The sequence below is a fragment of the Aulostomus chinensis genome, chromosome 9, assembly GCF_037954235.1.
Source record: "Aulostomus chinensis isolate RoL2024-O1b breed Wild chromosome 9, RoL_Achi_v1.0, whole genome shotgun sequence".
NCBI lineage: Eukaryota > Metazoa > Chordata > Actinopteri > Syngnathiformes > Aulostomidae > Aulostomus > Aulostomus chinensis.
Window position 1 is genome coordinate 23,083,074 of NC_141328.1, and position 27,509 is coordinate 23,110,582.

At 41.1% G+C, this 27,509-nt stretch overlaps 1 protein-coding gene across 3 annotated transcripts in view; it reads left to right on the plus strand.

Annotated features, from left to right (window-relative positions):
- The first annotated feature begins 361 nt into the window (after positions 1-361).
- The window catches only part of gnb1a (guanine nucleotide binding protein (G protein), beta polypeptide 1a), a 38,060-nt gene continuing 10,912 nt past the window's right edge, over positions 362-27,509 (plus strand). The window contains exons 1-4 of one of the 3 annotated variants that reach the window (XM_086214323.1): positions 362-745; positions 23,858-23,964; positions 25,256-25,294; positions 25,473-25,579. In XM_086214323.1, the coding sequence (XP_086070449.1) occupies positions 23,908-23,964; positions 25,256-25,294; positions 25,473-25,579 (203 nt within the window). In that variant the 5' untranslated portion in view covers positions 362-745; positions 23,858-23,907. Of the gene's footprint in view, positions 746-22,516; positions 22,666-23,187; positions 23,348-23,857; positions 23,965-25,255; positions 25,295-25,472; positions 25,580-27,509 lie in introns of those variants that run through there. The other 2 variants (XM_086214322.1, XM_086214324.1) reach the window with 2 other exon arrangements.

A 27,509-nucleotide genomic window follows, 5' to 3' on the forward strand; every position in this document is an offset into this window, starting at 1 on the left:
CAAAATATATAATAAGATACTATTAGTAAAACCCCAAAGTTTACAATGATATCAATTTTCATATATATTCCTTATGAATTACAGTGAAAGCAGTCTGCAGCTATTAACATAAACAGTGCATACAGACTGTTATTCTAATCATACTAATCAGGGAAATGCTCAGACACTGGAGCACAGTTGACTGAGCTCACTTAAGAAAAAATAAGGTAAGATTAAAAGTGGTATTTTGGCAGGTAATTGTTTTCTAGGTGTGTTTGGTGTTACCAAAGATGGCAGTATTTCCTGATCTGTTTGGAGTGGTCGCCGACCCTTCGCCGTGCGTTGTGACGCTGCCGTAGCGTGGGGTTTCCCAGACCTGAGTGCAGGGTTACCGCGCCCATCTCTGCTGTTTGATGGCCGGAGGAAGAAGCGACTGAGATCCTGGCGTGAAGGAAGAAAAAAAGAGGGACGACGACGGTGGGAGAGACAAGAAGGGATTTTTTTTGCTTCAAGGTGGAATTTGCGTGAACTTTGAAGAACGCTTTGACGGGACTCCGAAGCGTATATCTGGGTGAACACCGTCTTGTATTTGCTCCCCTGTGCCGGTGTGTCTCCCCCCTCTGCGGGTCAAAAACTGGGTTCGGGGAGTGCCGCTCCTCGGTAGCTAAACTAGCTAAATCTGAGCGCCTGGGTGGAGAGAGGAGAGACAAGATTTTTCTGTTTGCAGTCACTGATAAAAACAACGGATACACTCGACTGAAAGCGGGTAAGTTGATGAAATAACAGCTGAAATGGTGCTTCAGGAAATGCATTGCTTTTAAACGTCTGAGCGGTCGGTTAGCTTGTCGAGCGGCTAAGATGAGCGAAAGGGGTTAAATGGGTTGAGTGGCTCCTCCGTTAGTTAGTTCTCGTTAGCTGGATGCTAGGTAGTACTAGCCGCCAATAGGAGTGGGTGGTGATCACTATTATTCATTTACCCAGAATAAGATTTAGGCGATTTTAAAATTTTAATGGTTGTATTTGACAGGTGGGCCCCTTGGTACTGTTAATGAACAGGTTATTTGGCGACAGTGGGGTAGGTTAGCCAGCACCCCTCTCCAACGTCCGGATATCTTCATCACTCCAGTTCATAATTGGTTTAACTCTATTTTCTTGAGGTCGTTACCTAATAGACATCATTATTATTCCAAAACGGGATCCACTGCTGGGCGATAATCTGTTTTAATTACAGCCATCATCCCGGATCTGCATGTCGGCCCACAATTTTTTTCCACATCTTTGCTAGATAGCTAGTGGTTACCTGGTAAGCTAATTGGTTGAATTGCTAACGTTGCTCGTAACTCAACTGTTGACCAACGCTGGTCGAGCTGTTTTTTTTTTTTTAAATACGCAGATGCAACTTCTTAACACTTGCATAACTCAAACCAGCGAGTTCCTTCCACTAGTGTTGAAAATCTGTAGCATCATGCAACTCAGGGAGTCTAAAAATGGCTACTTCACCAACAGAATTACCACCACCCCCACTGTTCTGTAGCCAGTCCCTGCAAGTTAGCCAGCAGTGACCGCAGCCTGGTATGGTTGATCAGGGTGTGTAACTCCAGAACATGGCAGCCGAGAACCATTTGCCCAAATTCTCAATTAATATGTTGTCATTGAATTCCGCCTATGTGTAAAAGTCGTGCTTTGATATTTGCCTCGATCAGATTGTTTGCGTATGCCGAGATTCGAAGCGGTGAACACTGATTTGACAGGATATTTGAGGTCCTGGTGTTAAATGTAGTGAATCGAAACCACACTGTTACGGAGCCGGGTTACTATTTGATAAAGATACATATTCCCACATGTATTCTGCAGACTCAGCCAGCCGCTGCTGGCGTTTGAGGGGAAATGGCTAGTTCGTTAGCATGATTCTTCCTTATAACGCCTACATTTTTTGCATCGTTTGTGGAGTAGAAACAAAGCTAGTACCGGGAGGGGAGGGGGAATGGCAGTCAGCGCTGTTGTGGATCCGAAAAGCCATTTTCCCGCATGAGTGGTACGTTCAGTTGGGAGTTCGGTGTTAATTTTAACCTCTTGTTTTAATGCTGTGGAAACGAGATGGTCTAATTGGATCTGGACAATCTGGTTATCTCGATCACGGGTCCGTTGCAGGGCAAATGTGTTAGCTGGAGCTACAGTGGCCATGCCCCACCGGGCCCCGCTGCTCCACCATAGTCGGAGCCTGGAAAACGGGGGCATTTATCTCCTGTTAATGATCAAGTCTAACAAATAAACATACGTTAAGACAATATGGGGGGAAGTCCGTTGATTTATTCTTATTGTTTTTCTTAATGTTGCGGTAAATATTTCGAAAGATGGTTAAGCAACGACTCAGACGTGTTGTCGCAGGAAGCCGAGCTGAGCGCCTCCTCCGGCACCGAGGCAAGAAACATGTAGCCAGGTCGGAGTTACTGCCGCCGAGCCGTGTTGAGATGTTGTCTCCATAGATTTGAGTGCGGGAAATGGACAAATTACTAGTCTTTTGTTTTGTTGTTGTTTTGTTTTTTGGTAATGCTCGGTTTTCTTAAAAGAGCTACTTGTATTTACTGGTTCAATTCATTTCGCCAGTGTGCCCCCTCCCTTCCTCCGCCTCCTCGAATGAATGGGTTCCTGTATTCAGGGCCCAAGCAGCTGCAATGAACAAGATGGCGTTCAAAGCCTTTTTTCATCACCGCCTTTTCTCAGACTGAGAGAGACATCTGCCGAGCATCGGATGGGTTCAGGCTTGGCACATTCGATTCCTCCCCCCTACCATACATGTACAGAATATGTCTTTTAAACGTGTTTAAAGCCGACCGGATTCCTTGTTAGGTGAATTCACTATGTGCATCTCGGATATAGGACAACATGGTGGGAAAGGGGTGTTGTACATCTTGACTGTAAGCATGAATGCCAGGAAACACTGCAAATACAAAAACATTTTATGATGCATGTGAACTACTTTCACTTTTAAATGAAAGATAATTTGAACATGTGTTACCCCTGGTACATTTGTTTGATTCTTATTTCAACTCATTTGGTTTTTAACATAATACATACACCAAAACGAAAGGAAAAGAGATCCATCATGCTTAAAGAAATAATTCCCAATTTCAGTAGGATTTGTGACTTTATTGTGATTTGAGCGTTTCCTAGTAGTGCACCTTATGCCGACTGCTCTTGCCTAGTTAGCCACTGCAGATCAAAGGCAAAATGTTCACTGCACTGTACAGTGCATGTATGAGTTTTCATTAATATTGCTTTATCAAACAAATGATAAATTCCATATAAGTGTAATCAGCTTGTGTGATCTGGATATGACCCTTGTCATAACAGTGACACATGGCATGTACTTGACACACTGTCCACTCCAGCCAGAAGCCATGTGGACTGAGACTGTATAATCTGCAGGCCACATTTCTGAAAAATTGTGTTGATGCTTATGCAATGTTATGAGTGGTATGACGAGCCTCACTGAATGCCTTCACGGCAGTATGTGTGTGACTTTCTTTTTTTCCTCGGCATGCAGGAGAGCTTTTCAGGATCTGACTGAATGTCAACAGATAATGAGTGCAAGTTTGAACCCTAAATCATTTTCATTTTGCCCCGGTATTATTTTTTTTAATTGTTTAAAATAAAAGAATTATAATCCTGTTAATGTGTATTTTATCATAAATATACAAGTTTAAAATATAAATGAGATTAAACTCTGTATGTGTTACTCTTTGGGATTATTGGGTTTTGGGCAGAGAAAGAGGCAATAAGTGCAAGTTTTTTGCCCTGTGCAGTCTTATATCTTTTTTAGGCCAACAATCTGATCATTTTCAACGCCTTAGAATTTGCTGCAGTGTGATCTGGTTTGATTCTGCAGTAGATGTAAACAGTATGAAATTTGACACATGCTGTTTATTTTTTTAAGACACTCATGCAAACAAAATCTAATTTGAATATTTGATTAGCAAACATCAGATGTAACCATGAGCCCATACTCTTCACTTAAGTAATTCAAAAAAAGTTAACATTCAAAAGTGCAAATCAGGGTCATTTTAACATATTCATTACAATCCTTGAATTATCTTAAAAACCTTTTTTTTTTCCATTTGTACGAATGCTGTGTGCTGCGGTTCTGTTTCAGCTCATGATAGCCTATGTAGGTATCTGTATGTATTACCGTTTCCTTTATTTTGGGTCTATAAATTATGCTGAAAGAAAAATGAAGATTTCTGCTTTGGAGGAGCATCAGATTAAGTCTCTGCTCACATTTCAGATAATGCAATATTTTCCTAATTAATGATATATTATTTCAGACCCTGGAACCTTTCTGCAATTATCGGTGTCTCACCTGCCTCATTCACTGTGCCCACAGCTAGCACTGAGATCATAACTCTTCCACATATACGCAGTGTTTCCTTCGTGGGTAAAGCTTTGATGATACCAAAAAGGCCACTTGGATAAAGTATCTAAACCTATGCTACACATGCTTCAAATCACAGCACAGCCGTTGTCAGCGAGTGGCGTGGCTCTCATGGCAGCGACAGTCAGCAGCCCACAGTGGTAAGCTAACGTTAATACTGCAGCCACACAGATGTGAGTAGCACCTCAGAAAGATTCTAGGCAGCTTCTAACACCCTTGAGTGTTCATTTCATTTGTGAATGCAGCTGAAATCACAGCACAGATTTGTGTTTGGTGATTTTGTGAGGTGATAGCATAAGCTAATAAGCGGGAGCATAAACTAATGAGTGGTAGCATAAGCTAATGAGTGCCAGTCAACGTGTAGCTTTAATGAGCCAAGCTGTGTTTCATTGACATTGGATAACATTACTCCTTTTGTCATCTTGCAACAGAAACAGACAAATATGTGCCAGAGAACAGCTTCATAGTGAATTCAGCTGATGAAATAAAATAACATCATAAATCTGACCTCATACCCCCACCGTTGGCTATGCATCCTAAATGTTGCTGCCTTATTGCACATTTTTAGTTTTCCTTGAGACTGAACTGTTACGCCTTATCTAGTTTTCACCCCGTAAAACACATCAATTTGCTGGCAAATGACCACAGTTGCTGGGCGCAGCCTTCTTGCCTCCCTCCCTTCATCAGGAGCAAGTGGGACTTTCGTGTTCACACACTGATGGTGATGTCTGCTGGTGTTCGGCCAACAGTTGCAGTGGTATGAAATGTAGGACAACTAGCTGGAGCATTTTATTGGGCGGACCAACACTCACCATAAACAAACATAGTAAGCTCATTCCCTCTCCCTCTTCCCTCTCTGTCAATTCAGTGGATAGATTTTGTCCCATCACATGAAATTAATTTATCTTAACCTGGTGGCTTGTAATTTTGAAATGAGGGGAAAATTAGCAGCATCATTGAAAACATGCAATAACATTGGATTTCTGGAGGTGTGAGCAAACACTCTTGGGTTTGAGTCCTTCACAAGCTGTCTGGGGATTCCAAAACTATATTTTTACATGTGAGATCATGGCAGTTTTGCTTTTGAATGTTGTATATTGCCGTACCTAATAAATGCTTGCCTGCTGTTGAGCCAAAACCACCAATGCACCAATGCAAAAGTCCAACATCAGCACTTTGCTGTTGTTGTTGTTGTTGTTGTTGTTTCAAGCACGAACAACAGATATCACTAGTACATTCAAATATCATCACCTTGAAGAATCCTTGAGGCAGATTGACATGTTGTAGCAGTGGTGGTAAGTGTTGGTAATAATGAGAGACCCAGAATGGGTTTTAATTATTGAATGCCCTGTTACATGTGCTATCTATAGTTAAAACTCTGTACTTCCTCACTTGGATTAGTTTCTTCCTGTGCTAGTGCAGTGCCTGTAAGAAATGTGCCTGTAGGCAATAGGCCGCTGGCTTGGCCTCTCTTCATGACTCTAGCTAGAAACTTATGTAGGCTTTCCCGGCACCTAATAGCTTGTTTTTTAATCGAAAATATTTCCAAACCACTTGGAATTTAGCAAGCTTAACATAGTTACAACATCAAGGTGGCAGTGTTTAGTATAAGTGTCTAACAAACCGGCAAATAAAACCTCGTTAGAGATCAGGATATGAACAGAGTCTGGGCTACAGGCTACTGTATTTTCACTTTTCAATGATACATCTTTTACATGGTGTATATCCTAAAGTGTTATTTTTTTACTGCTTATTATAGGGTTGGGTGAAATGATAAAATACAGTGCAACATTAGAAATGTGTCCACTGGTACAGCAGGGTTTCCCGCACATAAAAAATGCATGATTAGGTATATTTGGTGATTCATTTTCGCATTTTATTATATTATTAGTCTGAGAGCATTGCGACATCTATGATAGATTAATTAGAGCAGCCCCCCACACCCATTCTGTATCGCGTGTGTGTGTGTGTATCCATGCATAGCAAGGGAGGAGCTGACTGTCTGAGAGTGCGAGATGCTCAACATTAAAATATTGAGAAATTGGATAAGAATATTTACAGTCACTGTGAAACAGGCTTACAAGCACACAGACAAAGGGCATTGATTAGCTCATCTCCTCAGTACCCTGCTGTCGGTCCCTCCAACTTGTAAATGTTAAGCACTGACTAGTCAAACCCCTCTGGGCAGGCTTTTTAGCAAATCAGTGCCTCACAAGGTAACATCATTTTGGGCAACCATGGAAGAGGAGAAAAAAGAATCTAATTAAAGACAAGACTACTAAATAGATAAGTGTGTCAGTTATTTGGCCTAGGGTTGATGTAAATAAAAGGCAAGTAGCGCAGCCAGATTGGCATATCTGGGCACTTCTGCACACAAAGCCTACAACTGCGAAACACTGAACTGTCTTAGTACGCTCCACAAGTTTTTCCGCTATTCTTCAGGTCACTGGGAATCCGAAATTTTCTCAAGTGGCCGTTTCAAAGATAGAGGTTTATGTCAGATCCAGAAAATCTCATGGCTTGATTTAGAAATTATTCTTGATTTGTATTTACTGTATATTTAAAAAAAATGTTTATAGGTTATGTCAAACGCTGCAGCCTGAGTAGTCACCTTGGAATGAATGTCCTGTTGCTCAACTTGGGCGAAGCCACATCCTCATGGATTGGCTATTTGTTTTCTGCTAGGATTGTTGCGTCACCATGGAAACCAGCTTGTATGTCATGGAGTAAGGTTGGCTGAAGTAGGGCAGCCACTGACAATGTCTGTGCCATCATTAGACATTATGCCTCCTTCAGTGACTCGAGGGCCTTTGTGATTTCCTCTGTTGGGGACATCAGTTTCATTTATCTTCAAATTCCACATCATGTCACACCTGGAAAGAGAACAGCACAGCACAAACGGCTGCTTATTGCTTGAGGAACCTGTCTACCATTTGGAACGTACCCATGTCTGAGAAGAAAATCCACTGACTCTCAATCCTCCCGGGTAGACTTGACTCCAGAGGCAGCATCAGGGCTCTCTGCTGTGAATGTGATTGAAGTCACCCAGCTGTGTAGCTGACCCATGTTAGCTTGTTTGTTACTCTCATGCTAAGAAAATGGAAGTGGTATCTGGGCTTCAAACCAACACAGTGCCATCTAAGGGATTGGTAGTCTAAAATCCCAGGGGGGAAAATATAGCTACAATGGCATTGCGAGACTGAAAACAAATCTATTTTTAGATTCTTGGATGTGATGAATCAATGTTGAATGGGCAGGGATAGAAATCATGATTGTAATGTGAATCAAATTTCTTACCTATTGAGAGGTGTTACACCTCAATCCCATTCTCTGAGTGATGCACTGGTGCTGGACACGTGTAAAGCAGACCACACACAAACTGCCAATTCAGACCAAAGTTTTCTGCTGTGACTTTTATCAGGGGCCAGCAAGAATCATCTGCTATAATCCCAGTTTTAGTCTAATCTCATGGTTTCAGAATACACCCCTTCTGTAATAATCAACCTGTATCATCTGTCTGACCATCTCAGCTTCTTCACTTTGTTAAAATGTTCTCTTCAGTGTAAAATGATAAACATAGACTTCAGTGAGTGAAAATAACACGTCTGAAAAATATTTAAATGAAACGAATTATCAATAACATGGCACTGTTCTAGTTTCATATGCATGTATTACCCAGCACACTTGCTTACACCTCCATAGCTTTAAATGCTTTGAAAGTTTGTTCAAGCAGACCCTAACATCAACACGCAGAGCAATCTCCCTTCACCACCCATTGTAGAGTCGTGCCGTATAACCATTACATTGCATATGTTGCTTTTGATCACCAGCCAAAGGGTAAAACCAGGGTTCCTTCAGCCGTCAGATATGGCAATCCTACTGAAACCTCATCACTGTCCCTGGCAGTACTTTGCATGTGCACCGTAACACTTTCTCTGCTTTGAATAGAAACCGTTTCTTTATTTACATTCTAGCCCTTAGATTTGACTGCCCCAGGAAAAATGTGACCAAACCTGAAACTCAAGATGATGGGGAAAGACAGTATTAGTGAGTTTTGTTCCTCTTTATAACAAGAAAATCTGTAGTTCCTTGAGCAAAAGAATGGGCTAGCTGTCATGTGACTCTTCACACACACTTGTTTCTCTCTTGGAAGCTCGGTTAGAGAGCACATGGGGGGAGGGGTATGATTATTAATGCAATCAAAGAAGTGTATTTTATGTTTTAAATAAAGTCATGCTTTTGGCTTTGGGCAAGCCTGACCTTCCCTTCCTTTTTTCCTTGCTTTTTAAATCTAACTCATTCAGTTTTGCATCTGAAAAGCTGGTTGTGCAGTTTTCACAAGCACAAAACATACCATTGTTAATATATGTGAATGTTTCTGCCTATTCAACATGGATTATTAATTGTTTTCATGCCCTGGCATTTGCAGACCAGAATGACTCTCTTTAGAACATGTACCTCCACCACCAATGCAACCAAATCAAAATAAAAGTTTTTATTTTTCTCATTCAACAGATCTGCCCCGCCTCAATTCTGTTTGGCACTCCTTGGCATGTTGCATCCCTCCATCAAGTTTTGTGAAAATCAGCTCAGTAACTTTAGTTTAATACTGCTAATAGACAAACATACCAGTTTGGGTGAAAACTACTGATGAAACATGAACACAATGGCACATCTCTGATTTACCCGGAAACTTTAACACATTCATTTTGACTAAACGCAAATTAACTATGTGACTTTGTTTGACTTCTGCTTCCTCCTTCAAGGATGTTTCCCACAACACAGCGTCCCTCCCTCGTCCTTGTGTTGGCGCCCATTAAACTTGAGAGGGTAATCAGTGTCGCCCTGTAACGGGGGGGGGGGGGGGGGGGGTTGATGGCACTTTAGCCAAGTAGTCAGAGTTGGACATTTCAAATAGTCATGCAAACACAGTGGAGCTGAAAACTCAGCAAGCCTCTTGCGGGCTGGCAGAAGGGTGACACTTCTAGGACGTAGCCACGCATGCTGCAAATGACAAAGCAGATCAAGCACAACAAATGGCAATGCTAAGCACTCCCTGTAGAAGTGGTCTAAGCTCAGATGCAGAATTGATATTTAGATGTAAAAGTCACAGAATTAATGTAAAATCGGTACAAAGTACATATAGCATATGAATTCCATGTTGCCCCGTGGACAGAATAACTAAACGTTTTAGGTACATTTTCAACTTACAGATGAAAAAATGCTGAACTTATTTAAGACGTGGGCTAAAAATAGACCAAATTCCAGTGTTCTGAATCTCTTTGGATTCAGTGCTGTTTTATTTGCTCAGTTAAGCAAAATTTTACCTTTGCCTAGATAGAACAGGACATTGCTATGTATAGTGACATGATGTTTCCATTCAGCCAGACATTAACGGGCACCCATGCCGATGTTACCAAACTTTCACACTTCCTCCTGTCCTCCTCTGCCTATACAGAGGGGAGGGGCCTCTAATTGGGATTTTACTCACAAAGCTTTTGTTGTACCTTGGTAAGCAGCATTGTGTTGTAATTGACTCATGTAAAACTTTATCCTGCTGGTATGGTAGGCCACTTGCTGCTGCTGCTATGTTTGTGTGTGTTTGTTTTGTGGTGCAACTCAAACATCGATGTAAGAGGCACCATAAAGCTACAGAGACAGAATCTGATGTCTTTGGACGCAGGGATCATAGAGCTCGTACTCGCTGTGATGCTCTGTTGTTGGGCGGTGCGTTTTTTTGGCTCAAAATGGAGCATCTTTCTGAAAAACAATAACTGAGGTATTAAAGTGATTAACTCACATTTGTCCTTAGATTTGTTTCTATCTTTGTGCCTTGACGGTAGCTTTCATGTGTCAAGATTACCCTCCAGTATTGCAAAGCCCCTTTACAGGAAGACAAATGAAACAGTTAGCATTTTTATATCGAGATCCAAACGTTGTTTCTTACTTAAAAGGTCATCTGCATCAATCATTCCACTTTCCCTTCATCAGAATATGGCCAGCAAGTCAAGAAACCTTGGCTTGGACCTTTAAGTTTCTAAAAATTATATTAATTCATGTTAACTCCATGCTCATGCACATGCACTTTCAATTGTATGCTGACACAGCAAACCTGCACAGTTTTTTCTTGAAGGAGAAAAAAATAGAATTTTCTTGTGTTTAGATGTATTAAAATGTGATCATAGAAATGTTTTCATTTAACCTGTGGTGACTGATTTGAATCGTCTCTTCTGCAAAAGCTGCCCGTTATTTCTACCAGTAATGTACCCTGTCTAGTTCGTGCATCATGGAATGTTTCACCAATCAATTAAACTCTCCTTTCTGTCTCATTGATGTTATGTCCACTGTAATCAGACAGCGAGCCACGTTGAGGGAACACGCATATAAAATCAGGCCCAATTAAAGGGACTAATTCGTCATACAGCCCAAACATATTTTGAAATGTTTAGTTTAACTGTGCTTTACAGGTTGTTGTTTTTTAAAGAATTTTTCAATAACTTATATGAAGACAGAATTTATAGAAGTGCATTGCTGAAATAAACCAGTTGAACAAAATCCCCATTTCATCCATTCAAGTTTTTCAAAAAAGATGTACGATTATACAAACAAGACCAAAGAACCTGATTTTGTTCATGCAAGATCATCAAGCAGGCTGTGTGCTTGGTCTTGGCTGCACATATTGTGGGCCCACCTGCCATTTTGCTACACGAATGATGAGCAGCAAAAGGTGCAAGGAGCTGGGTGAGGCTGATAGATGTGTGTGTAATAAATATGTATGTGTGTGTATGTATGTGTGTGTGTGTATATATATATATATATATATATATATATATATATAATTATTGTGAGTATATTTTAAATTCTAAGTCATTCACACGACTGCTCATCTCTGAACCAGCTGTGTCAATCACAGTGTAGCATGACAGCAGTAGCTCGTACCATTGTTGTCTGTTGTAGAGCAGTATGTTGTGAACCAAAGACAGATGGTGTGTTTGTTTGTTTTTTTCCAGCAGTTAATTAGTGCTGATGTACTGTATGTGCTGATGTACTGTATGTACTACTGTTACAAGTATTCGATGATTAAAGCAGCAAGAACAAATTAAAGTGACGCCAGAAACGGACACGATTCTGAGATGTCTGTTTTTAGCACAACATCAAACACTAAAAACTTTCTTCTTGCTCCTCCATTTGACGGAAGTTCCCACCTGGTTGCACATTCCTGCCCACTTGAGCACCTCCCATTTGCATTGAGCATCAAAATAGCTCAGAGATGGGCAAGCCACATTTCAAGGTCAGGAAAATACCCAGCTTTTGCAATGCTATTTGCACAGTTTTTTTGTGCCCCTGCAGAATTTCTTTCTTCCATTTTTGATGAATTCTTTTACTAAATTCAATCTACCCCATCCCTCCAACTCTGCTGATCTACAGTTTCTAGATGCTTAAAACCATCTTTTCTGCTCAGTTTCACCCGAGCACCCTCTTCATCCCACATGGCTTAAGGGAAAAGGTAGTCTCTTGAACTTTTCAAATATCTGTAAGTTACTTATCCCAGTTTCAGTTTGAGGAATCATGTGTGTAAACATCAAGTGGATTATCAAGACCAGAACTGTGTCAGTTGATGCATACTCATTTGTAGCCCCAGGAATTTGCTCTACTTTCAATCTGGTAGAATGGGTTATGGACCCTCAGGCTTTTGCTTTTTCAGTTCAGCCATTCTTCTTGAGACCCATAAAGATTTGAAATCCACTTCCCCCTCAGACAGCGAATAAAAGAAGAGCAGTTGGTCAGCTTGGTCTCATTCATCTTTCTAAATCACGATTAGTGGCCAGTAGTCAGCACAATGCTTACAATCCTCCCTGCGAGGGCCACCACCATTCAGAAAATTGTAGTTGTACACCAGCAAAAGTGGAAGTGTGGGCTGCGGAATATGACTGAAAACTTTTTGTGAAATGAGAGCAAACAAAAATATTATGAAAAATAATATTTTTTGGGCAATTAAAAATGCTAAATTAGGAAAGGACGTTGTTGCCTGCACTATTTTTTGGCAATGTCACAGGGTAATATATTTTGTTTCCATCACTTCTCAGTGTTGCATTTTTCTTGAACGATCTGAGTGCTTGTATCACAGCCTTTGTCTCTTTGTCTGCCTCACTACAGTTACAATGTCCCCCCCCCCTTTTTTTTAGTCCTAACCACTGTTTCACTTGTGAGTCATTGATTAGGTAAGTTGGCAAGGTTTGACAAATTTCTTCGTCCCTGATGTGAGCTTCCTTGACTGAACTGTCACTTTTCAGCCTCCTGTGTGCCAACATGGATGCAACTACAGATTATAATGATTGCTTTTAAAGTGAAGTAAATAAGTTGTTAGTGAAATCAAAGTACTATGTTGCTGTCAGAATCGCTTTTTTAATTTTGTAGCCTTTCGCAATATGAATTGACATTCTTGTGTCAATAATGGAGCTGTTCTTAATTGATGAAAAGCAACTTCAGATGATTGTCCACCTTCATCACAATATTTTTGTGCACCTGAGTGTCATTCTCCAACCTCGCAGCATTCTTGGATGTGTGTGTGTGTTTTTTTGTTTGTTTTGTTTTGGGTTTTTTTACATTTTACATGTGAGGAGAGGGGAAAAGAGAACCAGCATAGTTAGTGTCATGCTGGTGACATTCAAAATTCTGTGACCTTTTTACAATGAATGCTCCCCCCGGTCTATGTTGATTAGTTTCCAACATAAGAAATTTCCCAGAACCAAAATTTGATAGCTTTTGTTTCATTGGCAACCTGTTACAATGGAACAAGACTAGTTATTCGGACTTCAGCTTAATACATTTTCCATTACAAATTGTTTCATATTTGGTTTGAAGTCCTGATATTGTTTTGACAGTAGCATTAAAAGGTGCCACCATATATTCATTAAAGCTGAGAGCCAGACAGAGAGCGGACAGATTGTCTTTATTTGTTGTGCTTTGGTTGACTTCAGTTTAGTGTAAAAACACCAAACCATAGTGAAGGGGTGGGCGTGTGCGTGCGTGCACGTGTGTGAAGAGGAGAATAATACAGTGAGTGATATTGGACGAGGCTTTTAAGAAATGTCCCGGAGCAATCTCCTCCTTTCTGCTCTTACTGCATCATCAGACCCCTTGTTCCGGCCTTCTCTGTGACCTCGTTGCGTTTCAGCTACATTTACCATGCATCACTTCCCTACAGCACTCAGACAAGAACTTCAGCCACCAACCAGAAAAAACAGACGTGTTTGGTGCTAGAAATTGTCAAACCATATCCTTTTTCTATCGCTGTTGTTGGGTTTTTTTTTTTTGTATTATTATCAGAGTTGTTTTGATAGAGAATAACTGCTTAAGACGCTTCTAATGTAATTGCTCATACAGTAAATCTGTAGAACTGTGGGAATGGGATATGGCAATGCAGACTGGACCGGATTTCCTCTTCATCATTTTTTGGCAGGACTATAAATCACCATAAATGCAGATGTCGCTGAGGGACCGTTGTTGCTGAGTGATGATAGTTGTGCCATTGGTCAGAAGGGGAGTGTCAGCATGAAGGGAAGCACAGCGCTGAGGTCACAGCAGCAGCAGCAGTGAGGCACTGAGCTGGCAAAGTTCTTGTCCTACCCACCAAAGCTCTTGTCCTACCCAGCAAATGAACTGCAATTTCAACAGCTTCTTGTTGGGCTTTGAAGAAACAAAGTCTAAAAAACACAAGTTAAAGCTTTTTTGAAATGACTCTAAAGCCCTGTTCAGACTACATGTCTTTTTTGTCTGCAACACGCCCTGCTGTTCACACCACCCGACCCTCAATTGGGCTACTGTTCACACTACAAGATTTGTTCTGGACGGGAGGGTTCAGACTACATGATTTTCCCCATCAGTAGATGTGGCCAACTGCCCAGCTGGCCAGAAAACTCTTGAACGCAGCGCACGCCCCTTTCATTGTAAATGTGTATGCGGAGCAGAACGCAGCCCTCCAGGTCGTTTGTGCGCTACTATGTAGCCAAAAAAACAAAAAAAAAAGAGGAAGAGGGTGTGGGCGAAGGAATGGATTGGCAAACACAGACAGTGTAAAGGCAGGGGTGCTCACACCAATGCTCGACCAAGCATTCCAGATCCTCCTGTGTCCATGGATATCGCAAACCCTTTGTAGAATCCATGCCTCTCGTCATTTTTGTTGTTGTTGATGTTTCGCTATGCGCGGCTCCCCTGCTGCTGGAGCTCTTTTCGTCTGGGTTTGCGGTACCTCCCATGTCTGCTTTCATTGGCTGCAGCTTTACGTCACTGCGACAAGTCCTGGATATGTAGCGGTGGTAGATGTCCACTTTTTGTCGCCGACGTCGCATGTGACCTCCCAGTCCATTGTCTTCAAGCTGTTGACACCTCATTACTTTTGTCGCGGCGGTCGTTAGTGCCTCACCTCGATTTGGGGAAGGGAAGTTGCCGACGTCGCCGACGCCTAAAATCGTGTAGTGTAAACTGGGCTTAAAGCGCCTCTAAATGATGTAATCTTCTGAAATAGGTAAATTAATGACGGTGAACTAACTGGAGTCTGTAGATCATGATCTTTACCTTAGACTCTATTGTGGTCTAAGTGGTGAAATGACCGCGGGGTGTCAAAGCTTATCAAGTAAAAAGCTGATAACCATGTATTTTAATTGTATGGATGCATTAATTCACCAAAGATGTTTGGAGACCTATCATTTTCATAAACCTCATAAAAAATGTTATTGTTTTTAAGCAGCACTTGGCTTTAAAATCAACACGTTAAACCTTTCGAGATCCCTCAAGGTGCAGCAGCTCTAAACAGACAGGTGGAACCCACCATTACACCTCGATGTTCTGCAGGTTGTCATTTATTCGAGTAGTCCAGAGACTGAGGTTGTAAGAAAAGAAATTAATAAATTTGAAATGATCATTATGTTAGCTTGTTGTCAATACTGATGAGTTCAGAGGTGACGAGAACAATAAGAGAACTGCCTAAGAGAAGAGAATGCTTCTAAATATTGCATGAATTGATGGATGAAAATGATGCAGAGAAATGAAGTTGCACCTCTTTTCCAGTTGCATCATGACCTAAGAGTGCAGTTGTCTGATCTGGAATGTTTGAATTGGTTGTCAGTACTGATGTTATTCACATTCAGTTATTACATCCTTTCAACAAAAAGCAGATTTTCTTTCTTTGCTGTTGTATTAGTTTGTATTAAACTGTTCAATGTGTCCAATAGCGTGAACAGTCTGTAAAAAAAAACAAAAACACTGATCATTGCCAGGAAGTTATGTGTAAAGTTGTTGTTGCTGTGCCGAGACATAGCAAACACCTCACACAAATTGCCAATAATGTTAGCAAAAATGTTGGTGTACCCTGAGTTTACTCTGATGCCAATTCTGCTGACTGAGACCCAGAGATGACCCACACCAGTGGTTGTGATTTCCTATGAATGCATTGATGTAGCCTTGCTAAAAGTAGCCAGCCTCAGGAAGCAGTAATGTTTTTAACTGGCATATTAATCAGGCTGAATTCTTGCCAGTTAATGTTTAAAAATGGATGATTAACCAACTATTTTCTAACCAGAATTGGCTCGTCTTAACTGCAACCTAGTTGATTTTGAGTGAAGTGCCAGTCTATCATGGTGTTGCGCCACACACCGTGTCTCACCCTGATTGTGTACGATTTTCTTTTCTTTTCTCATGTTTTCTTCCGATCCAGCTCTGTTCACAAGCTTTAGTTAGGGACCAAACAAGTGAGATCATAAATACAAGCAGCCAATAGAAGTTTCCTCCGCAGGGTGGCTTGGCGTGTAGAGAGAGGTTGAAGAGCTCCAACATTCAGAGGAGCTCGCTCAAGAACCACTCCTCCTTCACATGTACTGTAGTCAGCTGAGGTGGTTCAGACATTTGATTTAGATGCTTCCTTTTGGCGCATGCTGCTTTTTCACTATTTTAATGTGAATGTTGTGTTAATTAAGATGGGGGGCACTTGCCACTTGTTGACTTGTTTTTGTGTATGATGACGAAAAGGCGAACTGGAAAAAAAGCCTTGATTGCCTCCAGCCCCAGCTGCAAGGGGGCATCTTGCCACCTTCCAGTCAGGAAGCAGACAAACTCGGCAGACTTATGATTATTCCCCATTCACGTGTACTGGGACAACAGCAGTAGTCTGATTAAATATAACAGTAGCTCGACTCAACTGTGCATATAAACGTACTGACTGTCTTTCAGGATGTCATGTGTGACTTGGCCTTGTACTGCAAATAATTGCATAACCTGGTTCAAAGCCAAGATGGACACAGGTAGCTGAAGTTGTAGCAGATACCACAGAGTATGTGTATTTGTGTAGTGTGTCTGTATGTGTGCACTGTCGCCACATCCGCTGAATGTTTTGACAAAGGGGAGAGATAGAGAGAAACAGGGGGAAACACCCTTAAAGAGGAAACGCCTGCTTAAGAGAGCCCGTGCGCTCATAATCAAGGTGGAGGCAGTAAAACAGATGATCACTGCAGCGTCACAGCCAGCCACTTACTGACTCGTAGGACCAGCACCATCCACATCCTGCTGCACCTCATACTGTACTGGAGGGGAGACGGGGACAGCTCTCATGAAAGCAAAGGGTGGGGCAGCTGCTACCCAAGCAGGAGGGTTTAAATTATTAAACCCCACCCTTTAAACAGGGGCTTGTGCTTAAGACATGGCTTTGTGCTGAAGTCTCACAGCTGGATAGTGAATGAAATGTGTATTATGTTCAATGTCCATTTTTGGACAAATCACCTTTGACGCTAAAACTCTTCCCTCACCCAACATTCTAAAGCAAACACACTCAGACATGTTTTTAAGCCGCCATATCTTCCTGATGTATCCTCTTGCAACAGTTTAAACTCATCAACATCAAGACAGAGCATTTCATTTGAGAAATAGCCTTGTCGGACTATTGACTGTATAAAATGGTGGTGTTTTTGCACCCCTGCTGATATATGTGAAACCACTACAGAGACACCAGAGGAAGCGATAGATTTAGGGATGATTTGGCAGCGTGGGTACAAGCTTGGCGGTCATGCCTGGGCGGCTGTTGATGGGGATCAGCGAGTGTCCAGTGAACAGAAGTGGAGGCAGATATAGCATGCTAGCAATCTCTGCTGACCAGGATTGTGGCCAGACTGATCACGGACCTGCCACAAAGAACCTTGTTTCAGTCTTTACATGGGAGAATCATGTTGAGGTTTGCTGCTGGCTCAAGTGTCTCTAGATGCTCAGCATGATGATTAGTTATGAGCTCCTGTGAGTTGGAACAGCTAAGCTAACTAGCTAGCTTCTGCACTCACTTGAAGGTGTGACTGCTCAGTCATTCAACCCCATTCGCTTTCCTGAAATGAAAAGCTTTTAGCCCAAAGCTGTCTGTGCAGTGCTGTGATTTACTTAGAGGTTATATGTATTGCTAAACCCATGTCTTAACAGTAGGTTCATAAGCTGATATACTTGTAGCTACTGTGTAGAAGGTTTTTACACCAGGTCACACTTCTCACTGCAGTCTGACAATCAAACCGGCTTCTGATTAATGTCACCTAATATTTAGCTTCTGTGGTATTTTGTGTGTGTGTGTCTGTGTGTATTTGGTTATTTTCTTGAGCTAAACTGACTACCTTGGAGACATCATGACTATGTATAGTAGCTAGTATTTAACTAGCCAGTACATTTGTACAGTAATGTTATTGCACATTCAGGGAGAGGATATCTTAGTTAGCTCACTTAACTGAGACAGATCCAGGGTGGCAGTTGACATTACATGGCAGCTTCCTCTTGCTTAAACCAAAATGGGGGAAATAAACTCGTGTTTCAAGGAATTTAAGCATGAATTCACGTTCAAATATCCTACTCGTACATGTCCAAAGCCTGGCAGCAGCACCGCTAATTAATCAATTGTTAATTTCTGACTGCAGCAGCTGAGCTTCGGCAGCAAATTAAGGGTAAATTGCAGCTTGTGGCAAACATTAGGTTCACTTCACCACTGGCAAGCTATTATTGATTCATAAAACAGAGGTGCGACCACCAGAAATGTTTTTTGTTTTATACATTTTTTTGTAAGATGCATCCCTGTTATTTTTTATTCCAATGACTTGTAGACATCACAATATAATTGACTTACATCACAAACTCAAAGTTAATCAAGATGTTTTGCCAGTATGACATGTGCAATGCATTTAGCTCCGTAAGTTCACCTTTTAACATGAAATGTGTTGCTAAAAAAAACATTTTTGAAGGCCAAGAATTCAAGGCAAAGTAAGTGTAGACCTCCATTGCTCAGTATGAAGTGCTGGAAAGCTCACTGAGCCTTGGTTCTCTTTACCAGGGGGTTAATTAGTAGTTCTCCTCCCAATTGTCCTCTGCTTGTTCACTCGCATTAGTTTAATCTGGCTCTGTCCTCCAGCTTGCCTCTCTTGCCTATATCCTCTTGTGCACCAGAACATCTCATTGTCTATTCTACTCCTTATGTCATCATGGTGGCTCTTGGGTTGTCAACCCTTCAGCCAAATATTGTATTAAAGTTGTATTCTTTTGCGCCTGCTGCTTACATGGGTTTGAAATCTCTCTGCAACCCACATCTGTGGGTTAACATTAACATTTTTGTTAAGTTATCCTGAAATCTTAAACGATATTCAAATGAGATTTCCAACAGGTCAATTTTTTTTCTGCCGAACTTCTTTTCTTTGACAATCAAAAAATTTGTATATACGGGAAAGTACTGTTTTATTGGCCGCTGATCATTATTGGATGTTTTTATTGAAATTACATTACTGGTAGATCTGTAATAATGGTTTTTAGTCACCAATCACCAAAACGGATCACTAGCAATTCATAGAGAGGCTGAGAGCAGCGCAGCACAGTGTAGTATAGCTCTGCCTCCCAAGATGTTCACTGACCTGGAGGGTAACGGACCAGTCCAGGATGCTACACTGTGATGCTGTTTTGACAAAAATGTGCAATTTGGTCATCCTTATGGAAGTATATTTAAGAAGTATATTACTTGTGCACCTTTAGAGTTTTATGTACTACACTATTTAGAAAACTGACTGACAAAGAGTACACCAATTGCTAGCGCTAGACACAAAAAAGATGAGTGTTGGCAGTAGAGAGCCAGTTAATTTCATTTAGCTGTCTCTTTAAAAAATAAAAAACGACCTGCTCACCTTTGTGGCCGTCGCTGCCTCTCACTCACTTTGACTTCAACCTCCAGCCGTATCACTTAGCTTGAAAGGTAATAGTCCAACACATATTCAATGTTGAGTTTAAAATGCCCTTCGTTTCAAGTTCAACACAATCAAGTTTTGGACCTGTGTTGGGCTGATTAGGTAGTCATCTTACTAAACACAGGGAGCCAAACCAAAAGCACTAGACGCTAGATTGAAAGACACACACTAAGGGTGACCTAAAGACAAAGTACAACTGCTGATGTACCCAGACATCTTGGTTTTGACCAGCCCAACTGCATTAATGAGAAAATAAGCAGGACCTGGAGACAAAACATACATGCGACATAGATGCACACCAGCGGCTGCAAAATGATTTTTACAGTTTCATTTAAATCAATTTTGCATTAAACTGAAAGGGCTTGTACAGTTCCGCATCTTAGTGCTTGTCTGTTCAAACTTTACTGTTAGTGCTGCCACGGGGTCAGATGAAAGGCTCTGATTGAGCCCAGAACACAGACAGGCAGGCAGCATGACACTTGGTGAATTCATGGCCAAGAATGCTCTGTTTCATTGCTTTATTTCCAACAACACAGCAGTATTTAATTCCTGCAGCCTTCTCATGATACTGTAGTCGACCTCGCCCAACACTATCGTCTCAAAACCATTTGTAAAAGTATTCTTATTGTATGTGTTCCACCCTCCTTTTCCTTGGAGGGTCTGTTTTTAAAGATTGGCCCACTCCTGATAAATCTGCCACATCACTTTTAATTAGCCTGGGGGTAGTTAGCAGCAGATCGGAGGCATGTGCGAGTTGTAAAAGCCCTGAACGGACCTGCCTCCTCTCTGCCTTGTCGCACTCCTTCTGTTGCCTGTGCATGTTTGCTACATTAGCTAGCCTGTTAACCTGTAGTTACAACCATGTGAACGCAGGGTAAGCTAATGTGTGTATATCTGTAACTTTATGCTTGTAGAGGTGCATGGTATGTGTCCCCTTCTAACGGAACATTTGTTGTTGTTTCATTGATGCATTTTAAACGCCAGAACATCGACAGTTATCATAGAACATTCAACGCAAGAAGAATTTCCAGAAACAAAACATAAAAACGATTATCTCCATATAAGTAATCAACCGGGGCAGTCTCATCTGAGTTCACCCTAAATGTTGGAAGGCCACTTTGCCTACCTACTGAAATTCGTATCGTGCAAAAGTGAAGAGGGTGTGCATCCTCTTTGCTGGATGGGAAGGAGAAAAACGAATGTGTGGTGTGTGTGTGTGTGTGTGTTCAGAGTCAAATTACACTTCCCCTCTCCTTGTCACTGTGTTGCGCTCTAGATGTCAGAGCAGATAGGAGTGGCTGGAAAATGTGAAGTCTGCTTCTCTCCCTCTTTCTCCTCCTCCCCCAACACCTCTCTAAAAATAGCAGTCAGAAAGGGAAGGCAGTGAAGTCCAGGCTCTGCTGGGCTGCATTGCCTTCATCACTCCCACCAGCAGCGCACAGGAAAAATCCTCTGAATCACACCTCGGCTGCTAATATTAATAAGCACTCCCTCCCTTTTGTTTCTATTAGTATACTTTTTTTTCTCCATCAAGTTGGGATTTATCTGATTGTTGAGATAATGTTATTTCTTTAAAATTAAGAGTAATATGTATGTGATAATTTGTTTCATTTAAAAAAAAAAAAAAACAGTCAGCAGTATACACAACTTCAGGACAGATTGAATAATTAGTTTAATTTTTCCTGACAGACCTCAGCCCTTCTGAGCATGTGTTTTACATTGTTGAAACTAAAAAGTGAAAACAAAATTTTAAAAAATCCTTAAAACAAGAAATAAGTGAAAGTGGCTGCAGCACATAATAAGAAAACACCAACAGCGTAGATATAAAGATATTGCAAACTCCTGGCAGAGTTGTTTAAATTTGACTTTATTAACTTTGTTACATTATGTTTGATATTTGTGAGGACATTTTATCAATAGCAGAAAGAAAGTAGGTCGGTAGCATGTTATTTTTGATTTAGCCATCATATTTAGATAATGGCGCATTCTACAAGCATCAGGCAGAAAGTCCGTAATGTGACAATGGTATGTTTGGTTGCACCACCAAAAATGTAATTGAGAAGATGACCGTAGATGCTGATAACTGTTGATAAAACTGATACATCAGTTCAACAGTTATGGCAGGATTTTTAGGTCCGACTGACAAAGTGGTTACATTTAAAGTTTTCTGTCCAGCAATCTTATTTGAAAGAAGGACTGTTACAATGATCAGTAACCCCCAATATTAACTCAAACGAAACCTTGTGATGGATCTTTCGGCAACAATTCATCACCCTGCAAGAGTAAAAAAAAAGGTCAGGCTTCAGATGACCTGGAATACCCTGACATTGCAACATGGGTTACAGTCATCTGCTCCAGGCAGCACATGCCCATCAAGTACAGGGATGCACCCATCCAGCCTCACAATCTGTCTCTTAAATTTGTTTGACCTCTCTGCTTAGGAACGGTCCTGGAAGATTTTAGATGGATGTTGAGTGTGTCTTGCAGAAATGCTTTTGCACACTTTTTGGCCATGAAGCAAAAGGGATATTATCCCTCACCAGTCTCCCAGAAGTGGGCCAATCAGAAACATATGGGCTTTCAGGGAGGGGGTCTGAAAGAGGCTGAGAACTGAGGGGCTGCGTGAAGGTGCCCTGTGCTAATTCATTAGAGCATATAAACTACAGTCACCTTTTTCAGCTATGTGGGTCTTTAATGTTTGGTAGTGAGGTAAAAGGATCTCCTGGCACATGTTGACAGGCCATTGGTGGGTCACATTTCCACTTACACAGGGATATTACCAAGATGATAAGAATTAGCTAGTGATACTACCACAAGACATTTTTATCAACAAGATTAGGCCGTTAAGGCGCCTTGCATAGATGGAGACCCATTTAACAGCCCCAGCCAATCAGGTGACAGGTAGCTACTTGCGTGTCAGGTGCCTGAAGGGTAAGTTGTTCATTCAGAAGGTCTCATCACTGCCCTGGACAAAGGATCTATACTGAAACCCAGGGAAACAGGGAGGTAAGCTGCATCTGCTGCACAATGGTAGTTGGAATATATTTGACAGTTAATGGTTCTTTAAACATTTCTTGCAAGGAAATTCAGTTTTAAAGAATTGCAAGGGCTAATTGTTTTTGGAATGGATGCAAGTGTATCAAGGGAAAACCCTCCCCAAAGTAATTCTGCAGGATGTGGTCACTTACATTACAAGTCATCTTGATGGTAACTGTTTCAGAGTAGAGTATTGACTAGTAGGCTGAAGGGACCTACACAGTCACAGGAAATGATCATTTTCATTGCACTTTCCATGGTTGACCAACATCTCTCCTGGACTGGATGCCAAAGTTCATCATATTCACAACAGTCTTTTTGGTTTTAATTGAATATATCTTTTCTTCAATGGAAAGTGAAAGTGTCAGTGCTAAGAGTGTCAACCAGAGGATTGGGGTCAGCGGGATAGCCACTGCTTTTAGGATCATCAGCAGGTTTTGTCTTAACCGGATTTGGCTGGAGGAGCTGAATCAACTGTGTCCCAGGATTACAGGAATGACATTGGAGGAGAGTTTAGTGTCCAGAGGCCAGAGCAGCGACACCCACGTCTGCAGCTTGGGTTCCCAGCAGCGCCCAAGCTGGTTTCTTGGTCTACCCCTCTGCTTTCTTGATATCTGGATTCTTAATCCTTGCTTCTCTTTGACGGCAGGGGGTACGTTGTTGTTTCTTATGGCTGACTGGATTTTTTAAAAACTTTTTGCTAGATAATTTGTTATTGTCTTTGCTGTTGAGGAATGGTTTTTAGTGGTACGGCATGGCCAGATCTTTGCACTAAGGTTTGCTGTTAGGGGAGAGGGAGCTAATTCAACATCATCCTCAAAATTTTTTATCTTAAGCCTGGAGTAGCTGCCAAGTGCCTGTTGCTAGGTAACAGTTTCAAGCTGGGAAGGAAAACTCTGGAGCTGTCTAGAAAAGGTTTGGCTGTTGAGGTTCCCTGTGACTTCGTCTGGGACCTGCAGATGGGATTTACGCCATATTATGTAATATTAAGTCGAGTTTTGTTGCAGTAACTGGTCTACCAAAATGGATAAATCTATTCCTATATAGATCTATGTGTACATCATTGCAACTACATCTTAAAGTAAATGTATTCTTGTTATTGATACCAAAATGAAAAAAATTCATCATTCATGTTGAGTCTCCTGTGTCTTGTCTCCTCCAGATCAGCAAAAGTATAGGCGGCGGAGCGAAGCACCCCATTAGAAGGTGAAAATGAGTGAACTGGATCAGCTACGCCAGGAGGCTGAGCAGCTCAAGAACCAGATCAGAGTAAGTATTTTATTCATATGCTTTGTTTTGTTTGTTTTACAAATCCAAATTAACGTAAGTTTTAAGTAAGAGACTTTTTAAAGCAGTGTCAGGCAGTGATTAAAAAGGTATTCACAATATAGTATGTTAATGAACGGAGTGTAAAACGATCACACTTCACAATAGTGTTGTGAAGTACAATTAGATGGTGTGGGGGTGAATTGAGCATTATCTTTTCTCCTGTGACACCTCCTCTGTCACTCATGCTTATGTTTGCTACATTAGCTAGCTTGCTAACTCCCCGAGCTACTTTCCTTGTCAGCTGAGTGAAAGTGAATCTGTGCCAATCTACAAGCTATACAATTAAAAGGATTGTAATCATGTTCCATGTACTCACTCCAGACTGGATGGATGCAGTCGTCACATTGATGTGACCTAAACATTTAAAGTCATTTTTCTACCGGACTAATTGACACTTTTCCCTCATTGTTGTTAGCAGAGACACTGTTCAACCTCCGATTCAGCAGGGGCCACTTGTCGGTTACTGTTCGTGACTGTTAATTATTGCTAAAGATGACGTGTTTTCATTAGCATGAATGAAGTGTTTCTGATTGGGGTTTAATCTTTGTCATTATTATTCAGAACAAAGCTGCAGCATGAATCTTAGAGTTGGATAGTTTGTGGCTGTGAATGGACCTCAGGACGCATAGATTATGATACGATTCCATCGCAGTATGTTACAATACAATACAAGTGATAAATATTGCGATGCCCATAATTTACTAAAAAGTTCAAGATAGAGATAAGCGAATACAACTTTCAGTGTATGACCCAGGTTGTCTAGTAATATGTACATCCCATGATATTAATAAAATTAATTGGACAAGACACCATGTCATCAAGACAATAAATATCAATACTAAGGATTGGAATATGGGTACCATGAATGACCAAAAAGTTGCAGTATATTGCTCTGTCAGTTTTACTGCTCAGCTCCTGAAGAGAGTAATGGTAGAATGTAACTGAAGTACACTTCAGAGGTAATTAACCTTCACTTGAGGATTTTAAGTTCAAGTTCCACCTCCTTTGAAGGAAATATTGTAGATGGGTTGTCTGATCAGCTTGTTGTTTATGCCTTGTTACACTTACATGTCGTGTGTGACATCAAATTGCAGCTTACACGCACGTCTCAATGAAATATGTACTACAAACACAGAAAAAAAAAAAAAGAAGAAGAAGTCTTGTTTGCTACCTAGCCTGTGATTCAGACACAGTGGGCTAAAAAAGACTTTCCTGCATTGTTGTGTTTCAGGATGCCAGGAAAGCGTGTGCAGATGCTACCCTGTCTCAGGTAAGAAATATGTTCATTCTATCAGCTAAGTGCACAGTTGTTATAACTTAGTTATGAAAAAAAAACTTAATAAATTCATGCGCTGTGATATGTTTAACCAGTAGAAATGCCACTTCACTGTTCTAGGCTATTTGAAATTAGATTTCTAGTAAATGTTTTGTCTGATCTCCTTGTTCAGATCACAGCTAACATCGACCCTGTTGGCCGAATTCAGATGCGTACTAGACGGACACTGAGGGGGCATCTGGCTAAAATCTATGCCATGCACTGGGGCACTGATTCAAGGTAATCTCATTCAAGTCCATTCAGTCCATTAACTAAATATTTCATCCCATCACTCTGCCCCCACCCCCGCCTAAATGCAGGAAATGGCTATAAAAGCATGCTGGGCTGTCTTTGTGCTGGTTGCTTCTCCTCGGGGTCCTTGTCAAATCATGATATTCCACAACAGCCCAATCTCACTTCCATAAACAGGTCTTTATTTTAGGTCTGCCCAAAGACATCAGATTAATATATGTTCCTGCGTCACAACTGCAGGATATTTATGCACACGCACAACAGATAATGCATTTTTGTGCAATGTTTTACTGGGAATGCAACTCATCACACCATCCTTTAGGGTTTACTATGTTGTGTGTCAATGTGGGCCATGTTTGTGCATAGGGAGTTGGGTGTGTGGGTAGAGGAATTACTCAAAATGGAGTCAGCCTTTGTCAGAGCTATGTTGAGGCTACAAGGCACATGAAGCAACACTACTCACTTCATAAAGCCTTTTCCCTGGAGTTGTACACACCTTTCACCTAAGCAACCAATAAGCTAATCGCTGCAGTGCTGGTGTACGTCAGTCCACAGAGAGATCACGGAAAACTGCAATGTCACCTCACCATCTTCCCAGTCAAATATCCAAGAAAATGTCTACTGCTGTGTTTACCCACCGTCAGCTCTTTCTGTTTGTTTGTTTCATCTGTTAATGTTCCACTCCCCAAAGGAGTTGGGGTATTTATTAGACTACCTGCTGAGATTTAGCCACCCAGAAAGAAGGTCACATGAAGATGTTTTGACCCAGAGTCTAGGCCAAGTCTGCTATTTTTAGCCCTCTGAAGACACTGGTTTAATTCAGAGGAGGCTGTGTTTTCTGCAGTTTCACAAAGAAACCCATCAGTAAGCTCCACTTCCTGTCTGTAGCTACTATTACATTTAGTCAAATGTTCAGGGTGCAGTACTCTGTGGACTCTGTAACCAATATTGATGTTTACCCAAATGCCATTGAGATGCAAAATGCAGTATTTTTCTCAAGAAATTGCTATTTATCAACATAATCTTACAATGAACCACCTTTGCAGATCATTGTCATATTGGTGTCATAGAATGTTTGTAGCTGAATGCATTTGCTTTAATGTGGAAGCAAATTACATAAACTGAAGTTCATTCGAAGAATAGTCAAATTTATAGACTGTACATGAAGTGTGGTTGTATTTTATTCTGTCTCATATCACACGCATGCTGAACACACACACTGCGTGACAATAACATTTGACAGCCTCATGGTTAGAGCTGATGAATACACAATCCCTCATTTTAACGTGGACTCAGAATCTTTTGTTTTTATGATTCAGAAAGCAAACAACTGTAAAGAATATTTGATTGGTTCATTTTATGCATCTTTTGCTTTTGTTGGAAAGCGTAGACAGAATTAAAGATGAGGACATAGCCAACTAGATGTCCCCCATCTGTTGACTCCTGTTTTGAAGGCTTGAATCTTGCAAGTTGTGTCTTGCCAGATTTTTCGGAACCAGAAGTGGAGCAGCTCTAACTTGAATCAGCTCCACCATGGTTGCGATGTAACAATGACAAGGTTGCCACACCCAGAAAACATCCTGTATTGTTATCTATTTCACCCCAAATGGGAACAGAATTTATGAAATGATTTTCATGCTTTATTGAAGATGATTCTGAAGTAAATATTTAGACCACAAACTAGAATGTTTACTGAGGTAATCAAGAAAGAGGAGAACTTTAGTACAATCAGATGTCTTTATGCTGCTAGTAGCCTGCTGCTATCCTTGACAGAGTATACAGGTTTGACACTTCTGCGCTGACCTCATTTTCCTTTACCAAGAAGATGTCAGAAAGTGAGCCCATCAGAACAGAACACTTCATCATCACTTCCCAACTGACATATGCTCACTCTCATTCTCTCCCTCATGTCTCATTT